At 39.8% G+C, this 21,249-nt stretch overlaps 1 protein-coding gene across 2 annotated transcripts in view; it reads right to left on the minus strand.

The window, feature by feature from the left end:
• Positions 1-2,935: 2,935 nt before the first annotated feature.
• rcan3 (regulator of calcineurin 3) overlaps positions 2,936-21,249 on the minus strand; it is a 54,828-nt gene continuing 36,514 nt past the window's right edge. For both annotated transcript variants that reach the window (XM_079691423.1, XM_079691424.1), the window contains 3 exons: positions 11,953-12,126; positions 10,038-10,209; positions 2,936-6,293 (listed from right to left, as the gene is read on the minus strand). In XM_079691423.1, coding sequence (XP_079547549.1) covers positions 6,139-6,293; positions 10,038-10,209; positions 11,953-12,126 — 501 coding nt within the window. In that variant the 3' untranslated portion in view covers positions 2,936-6,138. The remainder of the gene's footprint in view (positions 6,294-10,037; positions 10,210-11,952; positions 12,127-21,249) is intronic.

A 21,249-nucleotide genomic window follows, 5' to 3' on the forward strand; every position in this document is an offset into this window, starting at 1 on the left:
GTCGTAGTCTTTCCCAAAGCGGTGCCATTAAGTCGTCAGGATCTCGCCTCGTGTTACCTCCAGGGGCTAGGTGATGCCTCCGACTATAAAGCAAGTCAGTGTTGGGCCTTTGTGAGGAAGTGTAACGAAACTTCCTTTGGAAGACACTATTGTTCAGCTTCATCTGATGGCCTGAATACTTTCATACAACGTGTCCCTGTGTCTGATATGTCTGAGCTTATGTTGTGAAGGGACATTACAAAAGTCTGAAAGCTCCAGTTTCACAGAGCATCCCCATGCATTGTCTTGGTTTCAGTCAAAAGTTTAGACACCATGTGGGAAAAATGTGTTTAAATCAGCCTGCACATTGAGGATCAGGCTACATATCTAAAGCTCACAAAATGATTTATATTAATGTGATTTATTCATCGTTTTTTTTTAATGCCGTTTACAATTTGCAAATGGAATCTAATTTTGTATTTGTTCATTTTATAATGAAAATCTAGGGTTACGGTTTAAAGCAAAGGAACAATAACATAGTACAATACAATATGAGGTATAACATTTGTATCTGAGTTACTATAAAATGCTCAATTATTGTGAATAGCTTATGAACTGATTAATAAAATGTGACTTACTACCCTTTCAGTCTTAGAGCTTCAATTCAATTGTTATAAAAGTCCATTTGCTAAAGTTAACATGCTAACTACGTCCATGCTGCTAGCATGTTTATGCTAAGCAGGTTTAGCCTAGCGTGTTAGCATGCTAACATGTGCAAAGTCCTAAACTATCGTATTGGGCAAATAGAAATGGACAAAAACAACTTAGGGTAGGTAATTCACTTCAGAAACACTTTTTGTTATATTCCATGGAATGCTCTTAACATCCCGATAGCAATGAATAAATTAAATACTTTAACAATAAATATATACAAATATTTCATCTGTGGAAGCCGTGGCGCTGTAAAAAGCAAGTCCAGATAATTGGATGGCCTACCTGCCTGTCAGCCTTCCATCTCGTGCACACATTTATCTCGTGCCCTCATTGGTCATGTGCGCGTTCGTGTGTGTTGGAGGAGGGGCTCTGTAAGGAAGTCTGAAGGAAGGAGCAGATTTTTTTTCGGATGTTTACTTTCAAATTCTAGCTAACTCGAACTGGTTTCTCCATTCTTACCTACCCTACCTTTGATGACTTACCTTTTTAGAATTTATTCTCTTATGACGACGCATATCTATTCCTTACCAAATGTTATTAATGACCATGCATTTAATCGTTGAGGTATTTCATATGGCCCAAAGTTGTAGATTGACCAACAGACAGACGATGCCATCTCTGAGCCAAGCTATAGCCCGGCTAAACATTCACCAATATGTCATATTTTTCTATCAACCACAAACATTACATTCTTATTGTAATCCTTTGATGAGTTCTCTCACATAAACTGAAGTTATTTTTCTGTATTTTTCCTAACAATTTAAGGCAGCAGTTTAACAGGGCAGGCAATCTCTTCCTGAGGGAGATTCAAGTGTTTATACTAACTGTACTTATCAACATTTGATTGCATTAGGGGACTTTGATTTAAAAGCTGAAGTAAATGTTTAAATTCAGTCAGGATAAACCCATTACACAAAACTTGTTTACTCCACTATGTGTGCTTAAGGAGCCATTTTACTAAAAACTCATGTGCCAACCATAGGTGTCAACTTATGATGACTAATGCCTCACTTAAGATTCCTGAATTGAGCCACTGAGACGAATGCTGACTAATCAGGGAAGGTACCTTCAAAGGAATCTGGAGGCACTGGTCCCGTTTATACCCACCGGGCCACATGATCCGTTCCTCCTAGTGCACATGCATCTTCACGTTCAACAGTAAGGGTCATTGTGAAGAAAAGTTTCCCACCCCCAGCATCATGAGGGTGCTTTTTGTGCTGTGAAAGGAGCGTAGAGGGCAGCAGAGATATCCTTTATATCCCCACAGCTGTTGATCAGTTCTTTCTAAAATACAGACAGTCTGCTAAATTTGACCTTTAAACTGTTAGTCAGCAGTAACACAGGTATAATAAGACAATGGATCTTCTGCATACCTGCTTCTTAATGGTATAGTGGCCATGTCAGGAAACACATTTTTTGTACTGGGTCTGTAACAAAAGATGTAGAAACATATATATTTTGTTCAACCAGTTTTTGCAAAACATGCTTTAAGCTGAGACTGTGCCATTGTTTTCGCTTTGTTGCTTTTTTTCCCTTCTTCATGTAATAATGAAGTAGTTTGTCAGTGAGAAATGGATGAGAGACATCTATTGTCATGAGCAGCCAGTCATCTGTCTTCATGGCTGACACGAGGAAACGGCAGCTGTGAAATTCAATAGGTTGTTGAACTTTAGGTCATGGCTGTATTGCCATATCTTACCTTTCATGTAATACATTTCATATCCAGTATTGCTTACTGGAAGAATCATTAACTCAACCTTGCTGTCAGTGTATTTACCATTGAAACAAGGCCCCGACCATACACATTATTAACTGTTGTAATGTCCTTGGGGAAATATATGAGGTGCAAGGTGCGAGTGACAGGACCACGTTTGTACCATCTTAGCATAAAGTAGAAATTAAATGCATGTCACATATTTGCATGATTTGGCAATCCTTAGCCCCACTTGGTGTCTAACATGTTTTTATCACACTTTTTGGTCACAGAGCCAGGAACCTTTTTTTTCCTGCTAGGTCTTTTAACAACCCAAAAACCCTGCAGCTATTAAAGTGATCTTTTAATCTCTTAACACTATTTAATTTATCTAGATAAATATTGTTAAAAATTAATATTTCACTTAAAATATTTGCAATTTTAATCTTCTTTTCCAAGTTGCAATATTGTTTTATAGATCAAATTATATGGTAGAAGGAAGTGAGATATTTTTGCTTATTTTATAAAAAAACAGGACATTTAAAAGCATTGTTTTGTAAGAACATATTTAATACTGGAAAATAACATTTAGTAATTCAATGATTTACCTCTCCAAAAAAAGGATGCTTACTGTCGCTCTGTAATTTGAATGCAATGAAAATTTGAAATGCACAAACAAGCAATAGTGCTAAAAGAGTGTTTTTATCAGATAAATATGCAATGTGAAGATGATGTGTAAGAAATCCGTGCTATGCTTTATAGCCTACATTGAACATTTAGTTTGAGATTCTGTGTGGCCCCTAAAGTAAAAACAAAACCTAAAATGAACAACTCTAAACATGGCTTTTAAGAATAAGTCTTTATGTATTTCTCTATGTGAAACAAATGGCTATTATACTACACAAATAGAAGCGGATACTGAGATACAGAGACAGAGACCATCTCTGAGAAATAAGTACAGAACATGAAAATACACATACCGGTATTATAGAACTGTAAATTATTGCTTGTTTTGCTACTTTGTTTTCTGGATTTCTACAATACGAGACACAATATTCATATTTCAACAGAAACATTACAACAGTGACAAACGGTATTATTGACCTTTTTAGTAGACGTTCCCCAGAAATTAAAGAAACATTCAAACAGAGTCCATGTTGAACACAACACAATGACAGTTGGTTTTTGATCGCGCATCTTCAGGACTTATTACAAATTTTTGTATATTTTTTTTACATTACAACATTGCCAAGAGAAGCCGTAACAAACCGCACACTGGGACTGGCCTCAGCAACAAAAAAACACTTGGCATATTTACATTAATATACAATTTCATTTCAACTGTGACCAAAATGCACCCGGTTTTAAACACCATGACCACGAGAGTAAAAAAATCTTCATGAGTGTCTTCCTCCTGTTCCGCTGCTTCCTCTTTACCATAATGCACCTCAGTAGTTCCACCAATCTTCTGTCTGCTTACATAACTGTGACAGCTTTACTGTAGTGCCTTTAAAACTGCACTCTGCCAACATTTTAAACAACTGCTGAACTTTCTCAGCAGATAAAATGAATGCTCCTTGCAGACAAACACCAAAAACAAAGACATTGATTTTGCTCTGCGGTGTTATCCTGTCTCATTTAAAACCTTTAACTGTCCTGCGTGTCTACAACTTTTCAGTGGTTCACTTCCAAAGACCCAAAAGAAGGCTTGAAATTCTCCAAGGTTTACACTAGCAAAAGGAAGTGGAGTGTTTCTCTCACTGCAATATGCTGGTGAAAAGGCTTACCAGGTGTTCAGCTTGAGATAAAAAAAAACAAATAAAGAAACGAAACAGAAGAAATGCAATGCGCTTCCTACTTTGTTGTCTAGAGAAGGACTACTTTATGTGAAGGAAACAAACAAAACAGTGACAATAAAGTGCTCACATGCAGATGGGTTTTTTATTTTTGCTTACTGCTATTGTTACGTAGCAAAAAAGTATTTTTAGATTTCATGCTGCCAAATGCCAAAGAAGGTTTAGACTCACCGCTGACACTCAAAAGCCCTGTCGGGAACATTTGTTCATGCTGTTTCATAAGCTCTGAAATATTGTATTCCATATTGTATCATTAAAATGATACGGGATTATGGGGAGAATTTAATTTAAAAAAGGGGAAAATGTTCGTTTGGAGACTGTCCACTCAACTAGATACTTATGAAATAAAACATGATGGATAAAAAGGGTGGTTGGGAAATATGATTCCTTTCTACTCACTTGAACAAAAAAATGTGAGTGTAAGAAATGTTTATGGGGTGAGTGAATGCTTTGGTTGATATTTCATCAGGCTACCTAATTTTCCCTTTTTTTTCAGCAAAATGCTTTGAAACAAAAACTTCTTAAAGGAATATTCCACAGACCTACTGTTCAGCTATTTACAGCGGGAAACAGCGCAGTATTTGGAGCGAGAGACGGTCAAAAGCCTCGCAACTGCTTGGAGATATCAAGAGATACTCAGTGCAAAACAAGCAGTCGTAGATTTCAGAAGAAAACCTGACACATAGAAATTGGGTTTGATCAAACAGCATGACATTAAAGATGTGAGCTACAACAAACAGAATCAGAAGGAAAAAAAAAATCCACATCCCAAACCTCTTGAAGAAAAATGAGGGGGATGAACTGTCTCTGATCCATCAAATCCCAACAAAAGCGACAAATGCACATTTGCCAAAAGTGTCAATCACCATTCGGCTTTTTTCCCCCCTAAGACGTCACTTTTAAACTCTGCGCGGGGATATGCATTTGCGTCAAAAGCTTCACACTGTTTTCCTGTCATCACAAACAACAATAAAAAAACACCTCAGCTCCTCATCTACGGAATTAACTAAGCATGCAAAAAGTGTTGGGGTATCAAATACATAGTAAGAATACACATCTAGTAGTTCAGCAAAAAACAACACCTCTCCAAATAAAAAAGACAATAAGCAAAAAACGAGCAACAAAAAAGAAAGAAAGTCAAACAGCCACCACAACTTTGTTAGTCACATATGTCGCTTCGTGCTGTGTGTGATGTTAAATAGGTTCCTTTTTCTTGATATATCTCGTTAGTATTTGTGTTTCTGTACGTATTTTTTGTAATACAGTATATACATGCAGACAAGAGCGGGAACATCACACACTCAATCTTGATGCAAGTTGAAGCGACAAACCAGCAGATATGAAAATGAAAAAGAAGAAAAAAAATAGTAGTATATTTGTTAATCTGAAACACAATTTATCGTAAAAAAGAAAAAATATGTCTTTGTTTAACCAAAGACTATTGTAGACACACGACTGTGAGACGAAGGGATAGGTAAAAGCTAACAAGCTAACTAACTAGCAAGCTACCGAGCAGGACTAGCAATGAGAGCTGAGAGTGTGTGATAAGTGACAGGTGCCTGCGTTGGGACAGGTATGCCCGCCCCTCTTGCTGAAAACGAGGGGTGGTTTGTGGGGTGGAGGCAAAAGTGCCCGCCGCTCCCCACGCTGTCCGCAGAATGTGATGAGTGTGTGTGTGATTCTCATCCATCCCCTTCAAGCCGCCTCATTCCATCGCCACGCTCCCCACAAACACCGTCTTCGAGCAATGTCTGTTGGTTTGTTTTTAACTTGTAGTTGAACTGAAATGAGGGGCATCGACGCTCTCTGTGAGTGCAGAGACGAGAGAGAGAGGGCAGGTGTGTTGCGGTTTAAAGGGCGGTCGGGGGCCGCGCCCGGTGTCGGGGGGAGGCGTCTCTAGTTGAAGACTTTGGGGGGTTCATCTGGACGTCTGGTCTGGACAATCTGCTGCTTTGGCCGCGCCGCCTCGTCCTCCTCCGTCTCGCTCTCGCACACGTGGACCACCACGCTGGGGGTGGACTCTGTCCCGGCGTGGAGCTCGTACTTTTCACCTGGAAGAGAGGAAGAGTAGAAGAAGGGGGTAAAATAAAGTGATACATTCAATTCATTTGTGACAATGACATTTGTGAAGAGCTGTACTTATTGTCTTCAATTGTCATGATATCTTTTTTTTATTTCTTCTTGCTTTTATTGATATTCTGGTATAAGTAAGTCCTTCACTCGTTCTCTTTTCTTTCTTCTGTCTGGCAGGTTCAGGGTTTTTGTTGTTGTGTCATTTGGTTTTATGGATTTGGAGTTCAACAAACTAAAAAGAACACCTTATAAAACAAACATTGCTGGCCCTCCACTGGGGTCGAATAGGTGGACCTTAATTTATGAATTCTAGCAAAAACGTAAATGAAAATAGTGCAATGAAACAGAGTACGATACATTTGAATAAAATAGTGCATGTGAAAGAACAGAATCATAATATCAACAAAGCCAAATTCAAAATAGATAAATAAATAAGAGAACTAAGCAGACCTCTACATCTTATCTTATCTTTATTGTTTTAATCAAATTATTTATTTCATCATTATTGATAGGGAGATCAACGCTTAAGCAGCTCTGGTTGAAATGCCATGCTTGTGAGTTTCATAATTATTTTTATTGTTACTATTTATAAACACACTTGTTCCTACAGCACAAAACGATCTACAGTTTGTCTTTCCAGTGCATCGAAGCATTCGGGATCAGGTCGGCACATGGTTTCAAAACCACTTGCTAGATTGTATCACAGTTGCCATGGAAATGAGATCAGACAGCTGGCAGACAGGAGGAAATTGGTCTACTGGCGTTTTCAATGTGGTGCCAAACAGAAGGACGGAGCGTGAATAGAGTCCTGCTGTTACCGCGGGGACCTGACAGGGGGAGGCAGCGCGCCGTGCTGCTGCCCAACGCTAATCTGATCTCAGATGCCAGGATGTGAGGCGTGGAACAAAGCCATTTCCTGATTCCTCGTGTTGCTATGGTAACAGCAGAAAGTGTCCAAAGTGATCCTCTGAGCTGGACACTCTGTGTGTGTGTGTGCGTGTGCGTGTGCGTGTGCGTGTGCGCGCGTGTGTGTGTGTGTGTAGTTTAATCATGCTTTTGTTGATGATAAAAAAGATAATAGTGTTCAAATAAATACTGACTAGAAGTGATGTTTCCCAGCTCGACGTGCAGTTATGCTGAGATGGAAGGAAGCTGCCCCACCCATTCTCTCAATGATTGGAGGAAATAATGTTGTGCCTAAATAAATAAAAAAAAACTGTGCTATGCTGCGGTGGATTTGGTAAAAAATGTAAAGAGATGTGGAGGCCCTCTGTATGCTGTGTGACCTCTTATACATAACCCCAATATTACGAAACATTTTATTAAGCTGATACTATTGCTATTATTAATATTATTATGGTTAGCTCATTGGCTTCCCTGGGATAAAATTGTCTTGGAGAAAGGGAAATTGCTGCTTCAAGACCAGACATCCCAATAATACACACTAAATAAAAACAGATGTGCAAATCTCAGCCTGAAATAGAAAACAACCAGAAGATAAATCGCACTAACTCTGTTAAGAGCTAAATACATTTAAGGGATATATATTAAAACATACAGACTTTCATACGTAGACTCCACCAAAATGACATTTCTAAGTTGAAAACAAAAGTTGATGTTTGCTTGAACCTGCATTTTCAAAATGTATTTTCTCCTCTTCCTAATGCCAGATTTATTCTCATACTCACTGTAACCACCATCTTCTTTAGACAGTGTGTGTACAAGTTATTGTATGTTTTATTACCAGTAAGGTTAGTTGGGAGTGGAAGTTAGTTCATCCCTGATATATGCCGAAACATATACAATATAAAATACTGTTGGGTTGAAAATTAAATCAAATATTTTTGGGAGAAGGATGTAAAAGTAAAAAGCTAGGTTTTCCACTTCACCGGCATGAGCATACCCACTGACACAAACATGGAGACATTGTGGATGTGCCACACATTTCCCTGTGTTAGGTGACATTTTAGAAAGGTTGCTGCAATCTAAAATCTAGTCCGCGAGGCAGACAGAGGAGTTATTATTTCTGAGCGTAGAAGCTGATTAGGAGCGAGACTGCTGGGAGAGCGAATGTTACTGTGCTGAGCTATACTGGATAAAACTGTAAAAGTATGGGAACTGCAAAAATATATATTGGTGGTGCAGTGAATCTGAGCTATCAGTTTGTTGTGAAGTATTTTTCTGAATTTTACGATTTTTTAATTGATCATTTTCAAGGGACTTTGCCACACTAAAAAATACACAATTCAAAGTTATAATTATTTTAGACTTATCACATAGAACTCTTAGTAATTTCTGAAACTGGGGTGTGTTTACCTAGCCACTTTCAGGTCATCTATTAGCTACAGATGGCTAACTTAGCTAAAGTAAATTCTGTCGGTTGGTATATACAGTAGTATAGCTGACTACTTCGGCAGTGGCTCAGTCAGTAGGGGCTTGGACTGTGAGCCGTAGGGTCGCCGGTTCAAGTCCCTGAACAGACCTAAATATGGAGTGTGGACTGCTACTTGGAGAGGTCCCAGTTCACCTCCTGGGCCCTGCCGTGGTGCCCTTGAGCAAGGCACCGGACAACCCCATTGCTCCCCGGGCGCTGTACAATAGCTGCCCACCGTTTCCTAGTACTAGACTCCTGGTAATAGGATTGGTTAAATGCAGAGGTTTGCTGTGTGCTCTGCATATGACCATTAAAGAGGGTTTCATCCCTCCGATATCTACTTTTAAAACTAGAACCTAAAAAAAAAGTTTTAAAATATGCCACTGTACATAACAGCATGCTTAAAGGAGTGAATAACTTAATTTCTCTTGTATTGTAAGGTAGTACTATTTACGATAAGGGTACATGTACGTTTTAAACTCTGTTTGTAAGCTGGGTTTACAGCACATCATTGTTCCTATTTTTTAGACAATTTCCAGAAGGAGGGTTACCCAATGTGAGTGTAAACGTCCGCAAATTAAGTAAAGAGCCTGACGGAGCTTCCAATCTTACCCTAACTCTGACAGCGTGCAGGCCATGTTCTGAGCAAGTTGTTAGACATCATAACAAATCTAGCTTCTGTTTGCGCAGATCTACACTGTTGGCTTTGGAAAGCCTGGAAATGAAAGACCATGCAAATCCATAATCAAACACACACAGACACACACAGATATAAGGACGGATGCATATCTCCTTAGAGATGTCAGAATGCAGACGGGAGGGTTGAGCACCCTTGACATTGACAGATGGCGGCGAGCACTGTGGATTTCATATATGGGCTTTAGTTGATTTATTTATGTAAACTTTTCTGTTGTCACGTGCACAGTAGCACTGGAGAAATTCTATGTTGACAACCGTTTCCCATCAATTTTAAAAGGCCACTCTCTATTCATAATGACATTATCTGAAACGTAATGGCAGTTTTAAATACAAATGCATCTGTGATCAGGTAAATTATACTTAACGCTGCTTCAAAGACATTGCTGAAACGCCTGAGAGAGAAGTCAAGAATAAAACAGAGATGATTCAACAATGTCCGCCACAAGCCCTTTGTCAAATTGCTTCCTAGACTAATATCCTTTCTTTAACACCCTGCTGAGGAGCGTGAAATGATTTCCTGTTTGTATCTGGATGACTCAAAAATACGAATTATACCTTCATTAAACACAATTTCCTCCGCGTGTTTATGTGCATGCCGGTGAGTTTCGATTAATCTGAGTGTGAGCGTGGTGCATACAGATCGACTGACCAGGTCCGAGCTTGGCGACTGCACACAGCAGGTCGTAGTTGATGCCGGGCGTAGCGTCCTCGCTCTGGCTCCAGCCCACAGGAGGCGAGGCAGGCGGCGAGATCAGAAACTGTTTGGTGGGCTGGGGAGGGGCCAGGTACGTTTTGTCGATGTCCTCACCCCCACTCTGGACCTATGGGAGAGGAGAGAGACATTGATAAAGGCTGTAGTGCTCTTAAGAAGAGGTCAGGGGGATTCAAAGTGGGTCAAAGCTGTTCAATTTCTCTGTGAAGAATATTTCATGTTCTTGGTTATAATGTGAACATCTGTCTCTCTATACATTTCAAGATTCAAGGTTCAAGGCTTTTATTGTAATTTGTACATAGCGACAGTGTATTTATGACAATGGAAATCTTAGGTCACAGGCTCCAACAACAGTGCAACACAATAAAAACAGATCAAATAGTGCAAGTAAATACAAATAAAATAAAAATAATACCTATCTCTGTGCCTTCACAACTTCATACCATTCATCTGTTTGCACTTCACATATTTATCTAGTATCACAATAAGCATTATTTTATTTAACTGTACAGCATTTCATTTCACACCTGTATACATTTCCCTTACCCTGCATTGCTTGCACATTTATCTTGCAACATTCTCATGCACTATTTGTAATGTTCTTGTATTGTTTTATGTCTTATAGATGGCCTGGGACCTAAGATTTTCATTGTTTAACTACACTGTAGCCGTACATATGACAATAAAGCCTTTGAACTTTGGATAGTGGACACAGCAGCAGCCTACATGTATGCCACACTGCCTGAGGCAACAGAGGATAAATATAAATAATAATTCAAACATTTATAATATAGTAATGCAAAGCTCAATTTGGTATAGTTGTCAAAGATCCGGTATTTTCCTCACATAATTCTGAAACTTATGAGCAGGAAAAACCCATTAGTTTGCAGTCACAGCTCCAGTCACTTAGTCTCAATTTGCAGGATCCTTCCCAGGAGAGGGGATTTGGCGTTTTGATAGCACCCAATTGCCATCATTATGATACCAACATGTGGCAACTGTGGGGTAAAATCCTTAATCCTCTTACATCAAAGTACTTAGAGGTGCAGAGGGGGTCATGACTGGTGTTTGACTGTGTAAAAACGGGCAACAATTTGACCATGTTTACCCAGTTATCCACAATTAGATTATTTAAGGCCAAATAACAGCTATGCATTTAGGCTTAATGGTGTTTTTTTAACATAGCCTTGGTGGCTACATTTCAATAGCATTTCTGGACTTGCTAATCATTCAATTTAGTTGACTTTTAACCAAACATGCTGACATTGATTCACCTATAGATTATACAATGTATATTTGTGTAGCTATGAGCCGATATGTAAAACAATTTTATCATAGAACAGAATATATATGCTATTCTTATGAGTTTGCACTAGAAACACACTTCAATGTATTTATTCTTCTCTCTCCCCCTAAAGGCACAGACACAGAGCACAGAGATGAAAAATCAAGAATTTATGTCTATGTGGTTCAGTCATGTGACTGATGAGGTTTGACAGGGGGGTTGGTAGGTTGACGAAGCATTCAATTATGGTTCAGAGAAGAAAATAAAAAAAAGAGAGGAAGTGAACTGACTTGAAAGCGAGTCACCCTCCGTCCCTGAGTTCTTTGTCCTTGTTGTGTGTGTGTGTGTGTGTGTGTGTGTGTGTGTGTGTGTGTGTGTGTGTGTGTGTGTGTGTGTGTGTGTGTGTGTGTGTGTGTGTGTGTGTGTGTGTGTGTGTGTGTGTGTGTGTTGCGGTGAATGATGCACTGAAGCATAACTTCCCATATAAACGAGCAGTGCCTATCCTAAGACGGTCCATGTCCCAGGCCCCCTTCCTGCCCTTTCCCAGACCAATTAACTGGCACTCACTTGGGCAAAGTAAAGTTTGAGCTTCTGGCCGTTGAACTCGGACTCGTGCAGCTCGATGCGAGCGCGGGCAGCGGCCTCGGGGGTGCTGAAGTTAATCCGCACTCTTCGAAAGCTTTTAAACATCTGGAAAGTCGTCTGTTCATCGTAGATCCTAAACAACGCCTCGAACCTCTCCTGCAAAAGACACAAACAGATAAGAAATGTATTTAAATATATGTATGTTCATTGTTTAATGATAAAGCAGGTTGAATAATGAGTTATTGGTTTGATTTCAGAATTGATATTTTGTATGTGTTTATCTTAATCAATGAACTGCCTTGATTCAGCTCTCGCATCACAAATGAGTGTCGCTGGAGATAATGGAGATTGTTGTTGATATCCATCACTAATGATGTCACTAATTCCATATTTTGGTGAAAAGATGAGTCAAATTTAGAGTGAGCTAAAAGGGTTTGAGGGTTTAAGTTATTCACTGACACCTCTCTCTGAGCATCAGGCGTGACTCCAACTGCTCTGCACCCATTTTGTTTGCTATCGAGTTAATGGGCAAATTATTTCTAACTTCCCGCTTATTGTCCTTCAATCTTCTCGGCTACTGTCTGTCTCTCAATCCTCTTCCCTTCCTGTCTTTTTATGTAATCCTCTCCTCTCTCCGACCACTTGCCCCTTTTATCCTCATGCACCACACTTGGTCTTTAACTACACCCATATGATATGTTCCCATATCTCCCATGTTTTATTACTCGTTGGCGTCCGCAGCTGTGAACTCAATCAAGCGGCTCAGTAGGAGGGCGAAAGGAAAATGAAAGAAGGCCGCCGGGAGCGTTGTTTCGGAGTAATCAGAAGCGTTGTTCGTTGTCTCCTAGCCGACCGTCTCCCAGCACAACAGAAACATGACTATGAAAACAAGTCTTTCCAAGAAAATCAAGATGGACACACATCACTTTGCACCAACTTTTTGCAAAAACACACAACAATCAAGTGGCCATATCATTACCTTTCTCCTTTAATCTATTCATGTGTCCTGAGAGCCAATGTGTGCAGTCAACATCAATCGGCCCCTATCAAATCAGGCCAGGATTGTGAGCCAATGCTTGTCTCAATATATTTTCAGTGAGAACACCAGATTGAAATACTCCCACAACACTTCTCTTGTTGGGCTGACACAGCAGCTCTCACCAGGATGGAGAGTGTATGTGTGTGTTCAGTGTGTGTCTGTCAGCTGGAGGAACACAGGCAGCATGTCAGCCGTGAGATCTGCCTCTGAGCATTACTGACAGCTTACTGATGGCAGGTATCTGTAAACTCAGCACATTCAAATGAGTTCTTCAGTCTCCTTTGGATAAATCCATCATAAACTCCTGCCCAGATACATCTGCTCTTATCTTTCTTGACATTATGTGACTCCAAACAAATCATACTCTATTTCATAACGATAACAATTGTTAAGGTTTAATGAATATTGAAGGTTAAATCTGAGTGAAAGCCATGACGTAATCTAATTTCCATAAATGGTTGAGCTGTGCACGACTAGAGGGCGGAAACTAACAATGATTATTTTCATGATTAAGTGATCTAACACTTTTTCTTCTTTAATCAACTTATTGTTTGTTCTATAAAACTTCCCCATAGCAGTGAATAATGCTCATACAAATCCATTCAAGTCATCTTTTAAAAAAGTTATGTGAAACAATAACTTTTATATGAGAAGCTGTAAATATTTGCTAACTCGACATATCATTTAACACAACATTGCATTATGTTACTTAAGGACTGGAAAGTAAAATAAAGTTCGGACTAAATTAAAAAATAAAATAAAATCATTAAAAGTATGAACTGTAGATGATAGTATTATGCAACACCTGAGGACATATCAATTCTAGAAATAGATTTATTTCACTATTGCCAAGGCAATATAACGCCAAAAGATGTAACATTAGCCGTTAGTCCACAGGATCATATTTAGTATATTTTTAAAGCCTATAGCATTATTTTTACAATTACTATTTGATCTACTGCCATTTAGCTTTCCCTAATAACTGTCTTTTTCATAACAGCTGAGTACTTTTAAGTGATCGTTATCATAGGAATATTCTCTTAAATACAGGTTGTCTTCTGCTCCGTGCAGATGAACACGTCATCGCCCTGTCGGACACACGCAGAGCTGCTGATGACAGAGCAAGCTGTGAAACACAGTTGGTGCAGTGTGATGAACACTGTGGTAAAAACAATTAGCATTTCAACAAATAAGAAGATTAACACTACTTCTCATAATCCTCCCTCCTTCCATCTTGTTTTATTTCCAGTTCTTCTCTCCATGTAAGTGCACCTGGTATTTTTCTTGCTAAGTGCCTTGGGGCGGCGGGCTAAACTTCAGAGCTGACCCCGTGTCTCTGTAATACCATTTTTAGTCTCATTTCTACTTAACCATTCCAAATAAGCGCAGAAGAGAGGTCAAGTCAGGAATGTGTGAATGTCTTGACTCCTTTTATGCGTTTCGAGGAGAATTAGCAAATACTTTAGCACGCTACAATCCAAAAAAAGCCAGAGGAGAGGGAAGAGTGTGACTCACCACAATACAGGGACAGCCAAGTGTTAAGAGTGCTCATTTAAAACGCATTCTCTCACCCCCAAAGTCAAAAGAGCAGTTAACCAAATCACTTTAATTGTATATACACTGTATCCATTAAATTGTGAATAAACAGCAGTAGAACCCACACATGTTGTATAAGGGTAGCAGGGTCACCCTCTGCAAACTGTATTTATGTTGTAATCACTCTTGAGATCCCCTCCTTTATTGAATTGAAATATAACATAATTGAAGCACCCATTAAATATCTTTAATATGTGTCTATTTTTATCAGGTTTATTAGTGTGTTGAGACCCTGTTGATGTCAGAGAACACACCCTGCTGCAAAGCTATTTCTAAATGGGCTTTCAAGAATGTTTTCAAGTGACCTAATAAAACAGTTTTGATTTCCTATTCTGTAAAACAGACACTGTTTACTGATTATCGGTTTATGATTTGAATCTGTTTTGCTATTGTTGTTGGTTAGTTGTTAACCTTGTCGTTCTTGCTGAGATTCTAGCATACAGTAGAGTATGTCGATTTCCGATTTTGCCGTTCTAGTCCTGTCTACATGGTTAAACAGTTTTATTTTTCTACAGATTTTTCATTCTGGCAAATTTCAGAATAACCTAAATCAGCAAGCTGTGTCAAAAGCGTCGCTGTGAGTCACACACACTCATTATAGTTTACCTTCGCCAAATACATTACTGAATGGAGCTTGAACACATCACAATGTTGATACTGTAAATGGATCCTCCTACACAAAAATGAGAACCATTATGTTTTCAAATGTTTAGATCACACTCAGTTCTTGTGACATCCCACGTCTTGTTAATGCTTCAGGTGAGTAGCAGACTCTCTCACACTCAATACTAAGATTTGGTTGTAAGTGTGACACCTGGTGGTACATTTCAATGTATCGGTCCGGTCCAGTGTTTAGCTTTATTACAAACCGGTTTGAACCATTTCACAACCCTTTAACCTTAGCGTACAGCCAGTATATCATGGCATTAACCAAAACATAAATGTCGTCATGAAAAGCAAAAACAATGAGAAATGCTTTAGAGCTGCTTTGAGGTGAGGGTTTCGTCACTACAGGTGACACTTTCCACTTTGGAGTATTTTTAAAATAAATAATGATTAGTGCAGCTTCAAAAATCTGCAGGTTCTCTGCATCGAATCATGAAAATTACAAGCTTGGCAAAACTCAGCCTTGTGTAACAAGATTTCCCACTAAGAATCACAAACCAGTATAACATCACAACAATCTAAATCCTACTCAAATGTTAACCAGCTATTGTTTGTTTGAAAACTCCTCTGATTTCGCTGTAATTGTGTTTATAATGTCAACAAAGCACTTGTTTGCCCTATCTACAGAGGGCTTTTAAGCTCTTAAGCAAACTGTGAATTTTCCATGAGCCTTTGCCAGATAATATGACTCTTATGTCATCAAACTCCATGTGTGATAACCAATAAGGTTGTCTGTCTTTCACACACACACACACACACACACACACACACACACACACACACACACACACACACACACACACACACACACACACACACACACACACACACACACACACACACACACACACACACACACACACACACACACACACACACACACACACACACACACACACACACACACACACACACACACACACACACACACACACACACACACACACACACACACACACACACACACACACACACACACACACACAGTACTTCCTTCACTTAAATTGATGTTTTGGCATGAGGAGAGATGGGGGAACGCTCAGAGATCATGTTCCATAATAGCATGTACTGTTTGTTTTTAACCCCCTGACGCTGAAACACCCCCAGCCTGATCGCTGTGTAAGAAGTGAGCATGCTCATTACTAATGTATGCGGTCTCTATGAGTGGACATCCTGAGGGAATGAGAGGAGGAAGAGGAGGGGGGGACGAGGAAGAGAGGAGGGGAGTTGAGTTACACCGGCTGAAAAGTGGCCGGCTCATCTACCATCACAACGTTCCCTGCGGTGACCCACTCTCTTTGTTCTCTCTCTCTGCATGAGTGTGTGTGAGAGAGACTTGTGAGTAAGCATGTGTGTGATGTGCACAATGTGTTCAGGATTCTTCACTGTCTTTCCACAATTAGTTAGCTGGTATTTCCGCAGCTATCAAAGCACACAGAGGGCATGTCCGCATGGAAAAGTAATGTGACAGATAGCAGTATATTTACCTAAGCACAACTGAAGGACAACTGTCTGCCTGTCAGCAGCAGAGATAGACAGGTTTCAACTGCACACACACAAACACACACGCACACACAGCTTGATCCAGCACCTGCTACTTCTGCGTTTGCAGTGACTGAGAGCTGTAGGACGACCAGTGAGAGAGGAGAAGAGAACAGCATGTCCTTGTTTTTCCATTCTCAACAAGGCAGATAACAACATCTATTGAAGAAGCTTGACGAAAATATGATTTGTATCTCATCCAGTAACTAGGTAACAGGAAACATGAGAAAACTGGATATATTTTGGAGAAGAAATTAGGGCGGAGGGGGGGGGCATTTATAAACCTCACATAATCTTCATGGTTCCTTCCTAAAGTTCATGTTTGACCCACAGGTTTGTTCAAATAACTAAATAAATCGGATGTGCTTAGGCTGGAGAAAGTCAAAAGGAGGAGGCGTAAAATCTCAGCTCTCAAATAGTCGACAACATGGCATGATTGAAACAGGCTGTTATTGTTGCCGCTGACCGCCTTTTTTCTCAATGTAACCTTTACATAACAGTACCTCAACAGGCTGAATTCCATTCCTCTTTCTTTCCTCTTGTCTCGTTATCTCGGCTCCCCGGTTGAACAACTGAGTCACTTGGGGGACTGTTTACCACATTTTCAACATTACACCTTCCGTCTCACATTCATTTAGCCAATTGCCTTTGCGACCAATTTCTGACAATGCAAGAACCTAGTATAATTCCCAAATGTACACCCTAGTGGCAACCATTTGGAAACTTGACGCTGCAACAATTAGCAAACTGTGTGTAAACAGCTCTTGCTTTTGTTTCAAGAGGCTCCGGGAGATGGAAACATCTAGAGATTTTAAATGAAAATGGTAAAAAAAATTCTTTTAGCATCAGCTAGGAAATTGACTTCGGGCAATGTGTTAAAGTTTTCTACAGATTTCATCAAAAAGTACAAATTAGATTATATTTTTACCTGGATTTCAAGGAAAATTGGGAGAACATGCAAATGAGAAACTGCCAATGTGCCATATGAAAAATAAGGAGGTAAACTAAAGTGTCTGAACTGTATATTGTATAAACACATTTAACACATTTTTTTATGTGTAATGAGCCATGACTAGACTGTTTATATATTAAATCATGAACTTTTGAGTGCCAACAAACCCTCATGTTACTGTTGTGGCCACATGTCCTCGGGGGGGGGGGGGGAAGTTCCAGAAAGCGACCCAGCAATAAAATGTGGAGCCGCTCCGGCGCTGGCTGCAGGGCCATCCCTCAGTTGATTGCCTCTTGGGTAATGAGGCAGTTATGTCCCTGAGAGTAATGGAAAGGCTGTCATCGCGGTGGAAACAGGACATGACTGCGAACATGACTGCGAGCATGACTCTCGTTCAGTGGCACACGGACACAGCAAACGCAGAACCAACTAGTGGTCTTGACTCAAAATCAAACAAACAAAAGATCAGTCGGCTTAGCGATGAGTCGCAGGTTTATGGGTCGATGTCAACAGGGTCACATCTGGGGCCAAGTCAGGCACCAGAACAATAATCGGCTGATTGACAGAACAGTGAGTAAGCACCCACCAGGGTACAGGAGATGAGGTAAAGCACAGGATGTTAAAAGTATTTACAGCAAATCTGCTTCACACCTTTAAATGAATCAGTCAAGTGGCAGAATTGGGTCTGTGACTTAAAGGTCACCTGTTATGCAAAATCAACATGTGTCCCCTCTGTGTAAAGAGATTCTGAAAGTTTCAGTAAAAAAGATTCGCTCACTTTTTGTCCTGATCCATTTATATAAAAACCTGTCTGAAAATTAGCTGATCAGATTTTGGCCACTTTATGATGTCATAACGATTTTTTGGCTGCAGTAACCATTAGCCAATCACCAACCAAGGTAACCCTCACCACCTTATCACCTGAATCTCCTCCTATAGCACCATTGTGTTTTTAAAAAAACTAAATATCTCTCAGAGGGGCGTGGGGAGAGGCTCCTTATTTTCATCTAAAGTAACAGACAGAGAGTCAGCACTTTTGAAACAGGGCTGAAACAGAGGGGTTTATGGGATGCTACAATGATCTGTTTAGCATTTCGAGCCAAACACTTCAGCGACATGTTTTGTATTACTGAGAACTATAATATATTGATGAAAAACAGTATAATAGGGGACCTTTAAGTGTTTGCCTATCTTATGTAAAGGAAGGATGAGGATTTCCTCAATGTGTAGGGATCACTTACGATTAGCAGAGCTTCAGGTCCATCTGTTCTGTTTGCACGACAAACACAATGATAAACACGCGCTGAGTGAAATACCAGATTCTGTATTCTCTGAACAGTGTGCTCAAACGGTGATGTTCGGAAAAAGCACCAGCAAGCTGTCAACTTTCATTGTCGTCGCTGTCAACTCATTGTGCGGTTTATAGTTAAATAAGACTTGCATATTCAGTTGTTTGTGCTCTGTCACTGGTGAGAGTGAACAAGTAACATCGGTTGGAACACACCGACCTGTCATTTCATTCCTTTGATAAAACATGTGCCTGGAAATACACTGAAGACACACAAAGAAGCGGAAAAACGATCTTAATTAACATTTCAAAATTGCATTGTGGCATGACATTGAACAACTAAATGAGCAGAGCTAGAGAAAAGCATGTGCAAAATACAGAATGTTGCACTGCATTATTGTAAGATATATGAAAAGCATTTAGTAGAGAGATGAACCGATAGTTGATTAATCGATGAGTAGAATATGTCATTGATACATAAAGCTTTTAATAAAAAAATTAAAAAAAGTTTCGCTTATAATTGCAAATACTTCAAAGGTTTAATTCAAAAGTGTTTTGTGATTGTACTGCATACATTTGGGTTTTTGTACTGTGTGATGAAAACAAGAAGTTAAAGGTCCCATGTCATGGCCATTCTACAATTCATAATTCCATTTTTGAGTTCTACTAGAATAGATTTATATTTTGCAATTTTCCAAACTCACATTGGTTTCTCATACAGCATCTCTGTATAGTATGTGTATTCACTCTCTGTCCCAAACGGCTTGTTGGAGCTCCTGCCCCCCCCCCCCCCCCCCTCCCTCCCTGTGAGCCCACTGTGCTCTGATGAGTCCACCACCGTTACAGCGGAACATCAGTGATTATGTGTTACAATGGCGTTAGCAACCAGAAAATGACACCAGTAATGACAAACAGATGAGAATGTTGCGTGGTGTCTGGGTGCCGTGTCGGTGGGACGTTGCGCGGCTCGCTGCTGCGAGGAGTGGACAGTGTGAGCTGGGTTCATTTCCTGCTTGCTGCGTGGGGTCTGCGAGACAGCGAGGCATCGCGAATGTACGCGGGAAGGGTGCTGAGGGGGCTGCAGCACCCCCATCTGCGAGGCTCCGCTAGCACACGCCCCCCCCCCAAACATGCATAAAAACCTTCATAATACACAAGGGGACGGGTAATAACTGGAAAAGCATGACATGGGACCTTTAAAAGACTTAAACTCTAGGAAATATGGCATTTCAACATTTTTTGGGCATTTCGTAGACCAAACTCACTAATTGAGGAGAGGATTAACAGATTCATCAGGAATAAAAACTGCTATTGGTTGCATTCCTAATTTGAAATTTAGAAATCCGCAGCCACAACATTTAAATTCACTGACCGAGTCTATGCTCTATTTTTATCCTTTTTTTTCATTTGGGCTACTACAGTATTTAAATTACATTTCCTCTCAGACAGCAAAATCCAAGACTGTAATCCACAAGCTAGTCCAATTCTATGTTGTATTACACCATTTGGAATTTAGGATCAAAATGAAAAGATGAACCACGCCTAATTGGGAAAAGGAGAGTGATCTGTGTTTTTTTTTTTCTTTGTTTATCTCTCTTCTTTCTTTGCAACATGTGACCCTTTAGCACAGTCTGAACCGCATGCTCGAATGGGATTTGGGTGAAAATCAACAAACTAGGCCAATGTGCCTCAGGTTGAGTCCGGGATAGTGTTACACTAAAAATAGATTATGTTGATATAATTAAGAAATTCATTTCTTAAATGTGCGGACCATCATTTTTAATTCCCATCCTCCCTAAAGGGCCAAACTAGAACCAGTCTAATGAGGTTGAACACGTGAGGCAGATTGAAGAGATAACAGATGCAGCTGGATAATAAACCTCATACCTTCATGCATGTCTGGTCCAGCATTCTTTTGCTTATCACATTGCTTATTTTTTTTCCATTACTGTTCCTTAAAACAGGGCCAACTTTCCATTGCAATTATGTCTGTGTGCAGTTACAACCTGCACTTGTGACATGAAAATGTATTATGTTAAACACACAGCAGACCTTTTGGCTGCCAAGGTTTACTACGACCACTGTGGAATGGAAAACAAATTCTCTAAATATTCAGATGTTTCCATTACGTTTTACAGGTTTCAATCCTATTCTATAATGTAGTACGAAACACAACTCAATGAACTTTTACTGAGG

The sequence above is a fragment of the Notothenia rossii genome, assembly GCF_949606895.1.
Source record: "Notothenia rossii genome assembly, chromosome: 7".
Classification (NCBI taxonomy): Eukaryota; Metazoa; Chordata; class Actinopteri; order Perciformes; family Nototheniidae; genus Notothenia; species Notothenia rossii.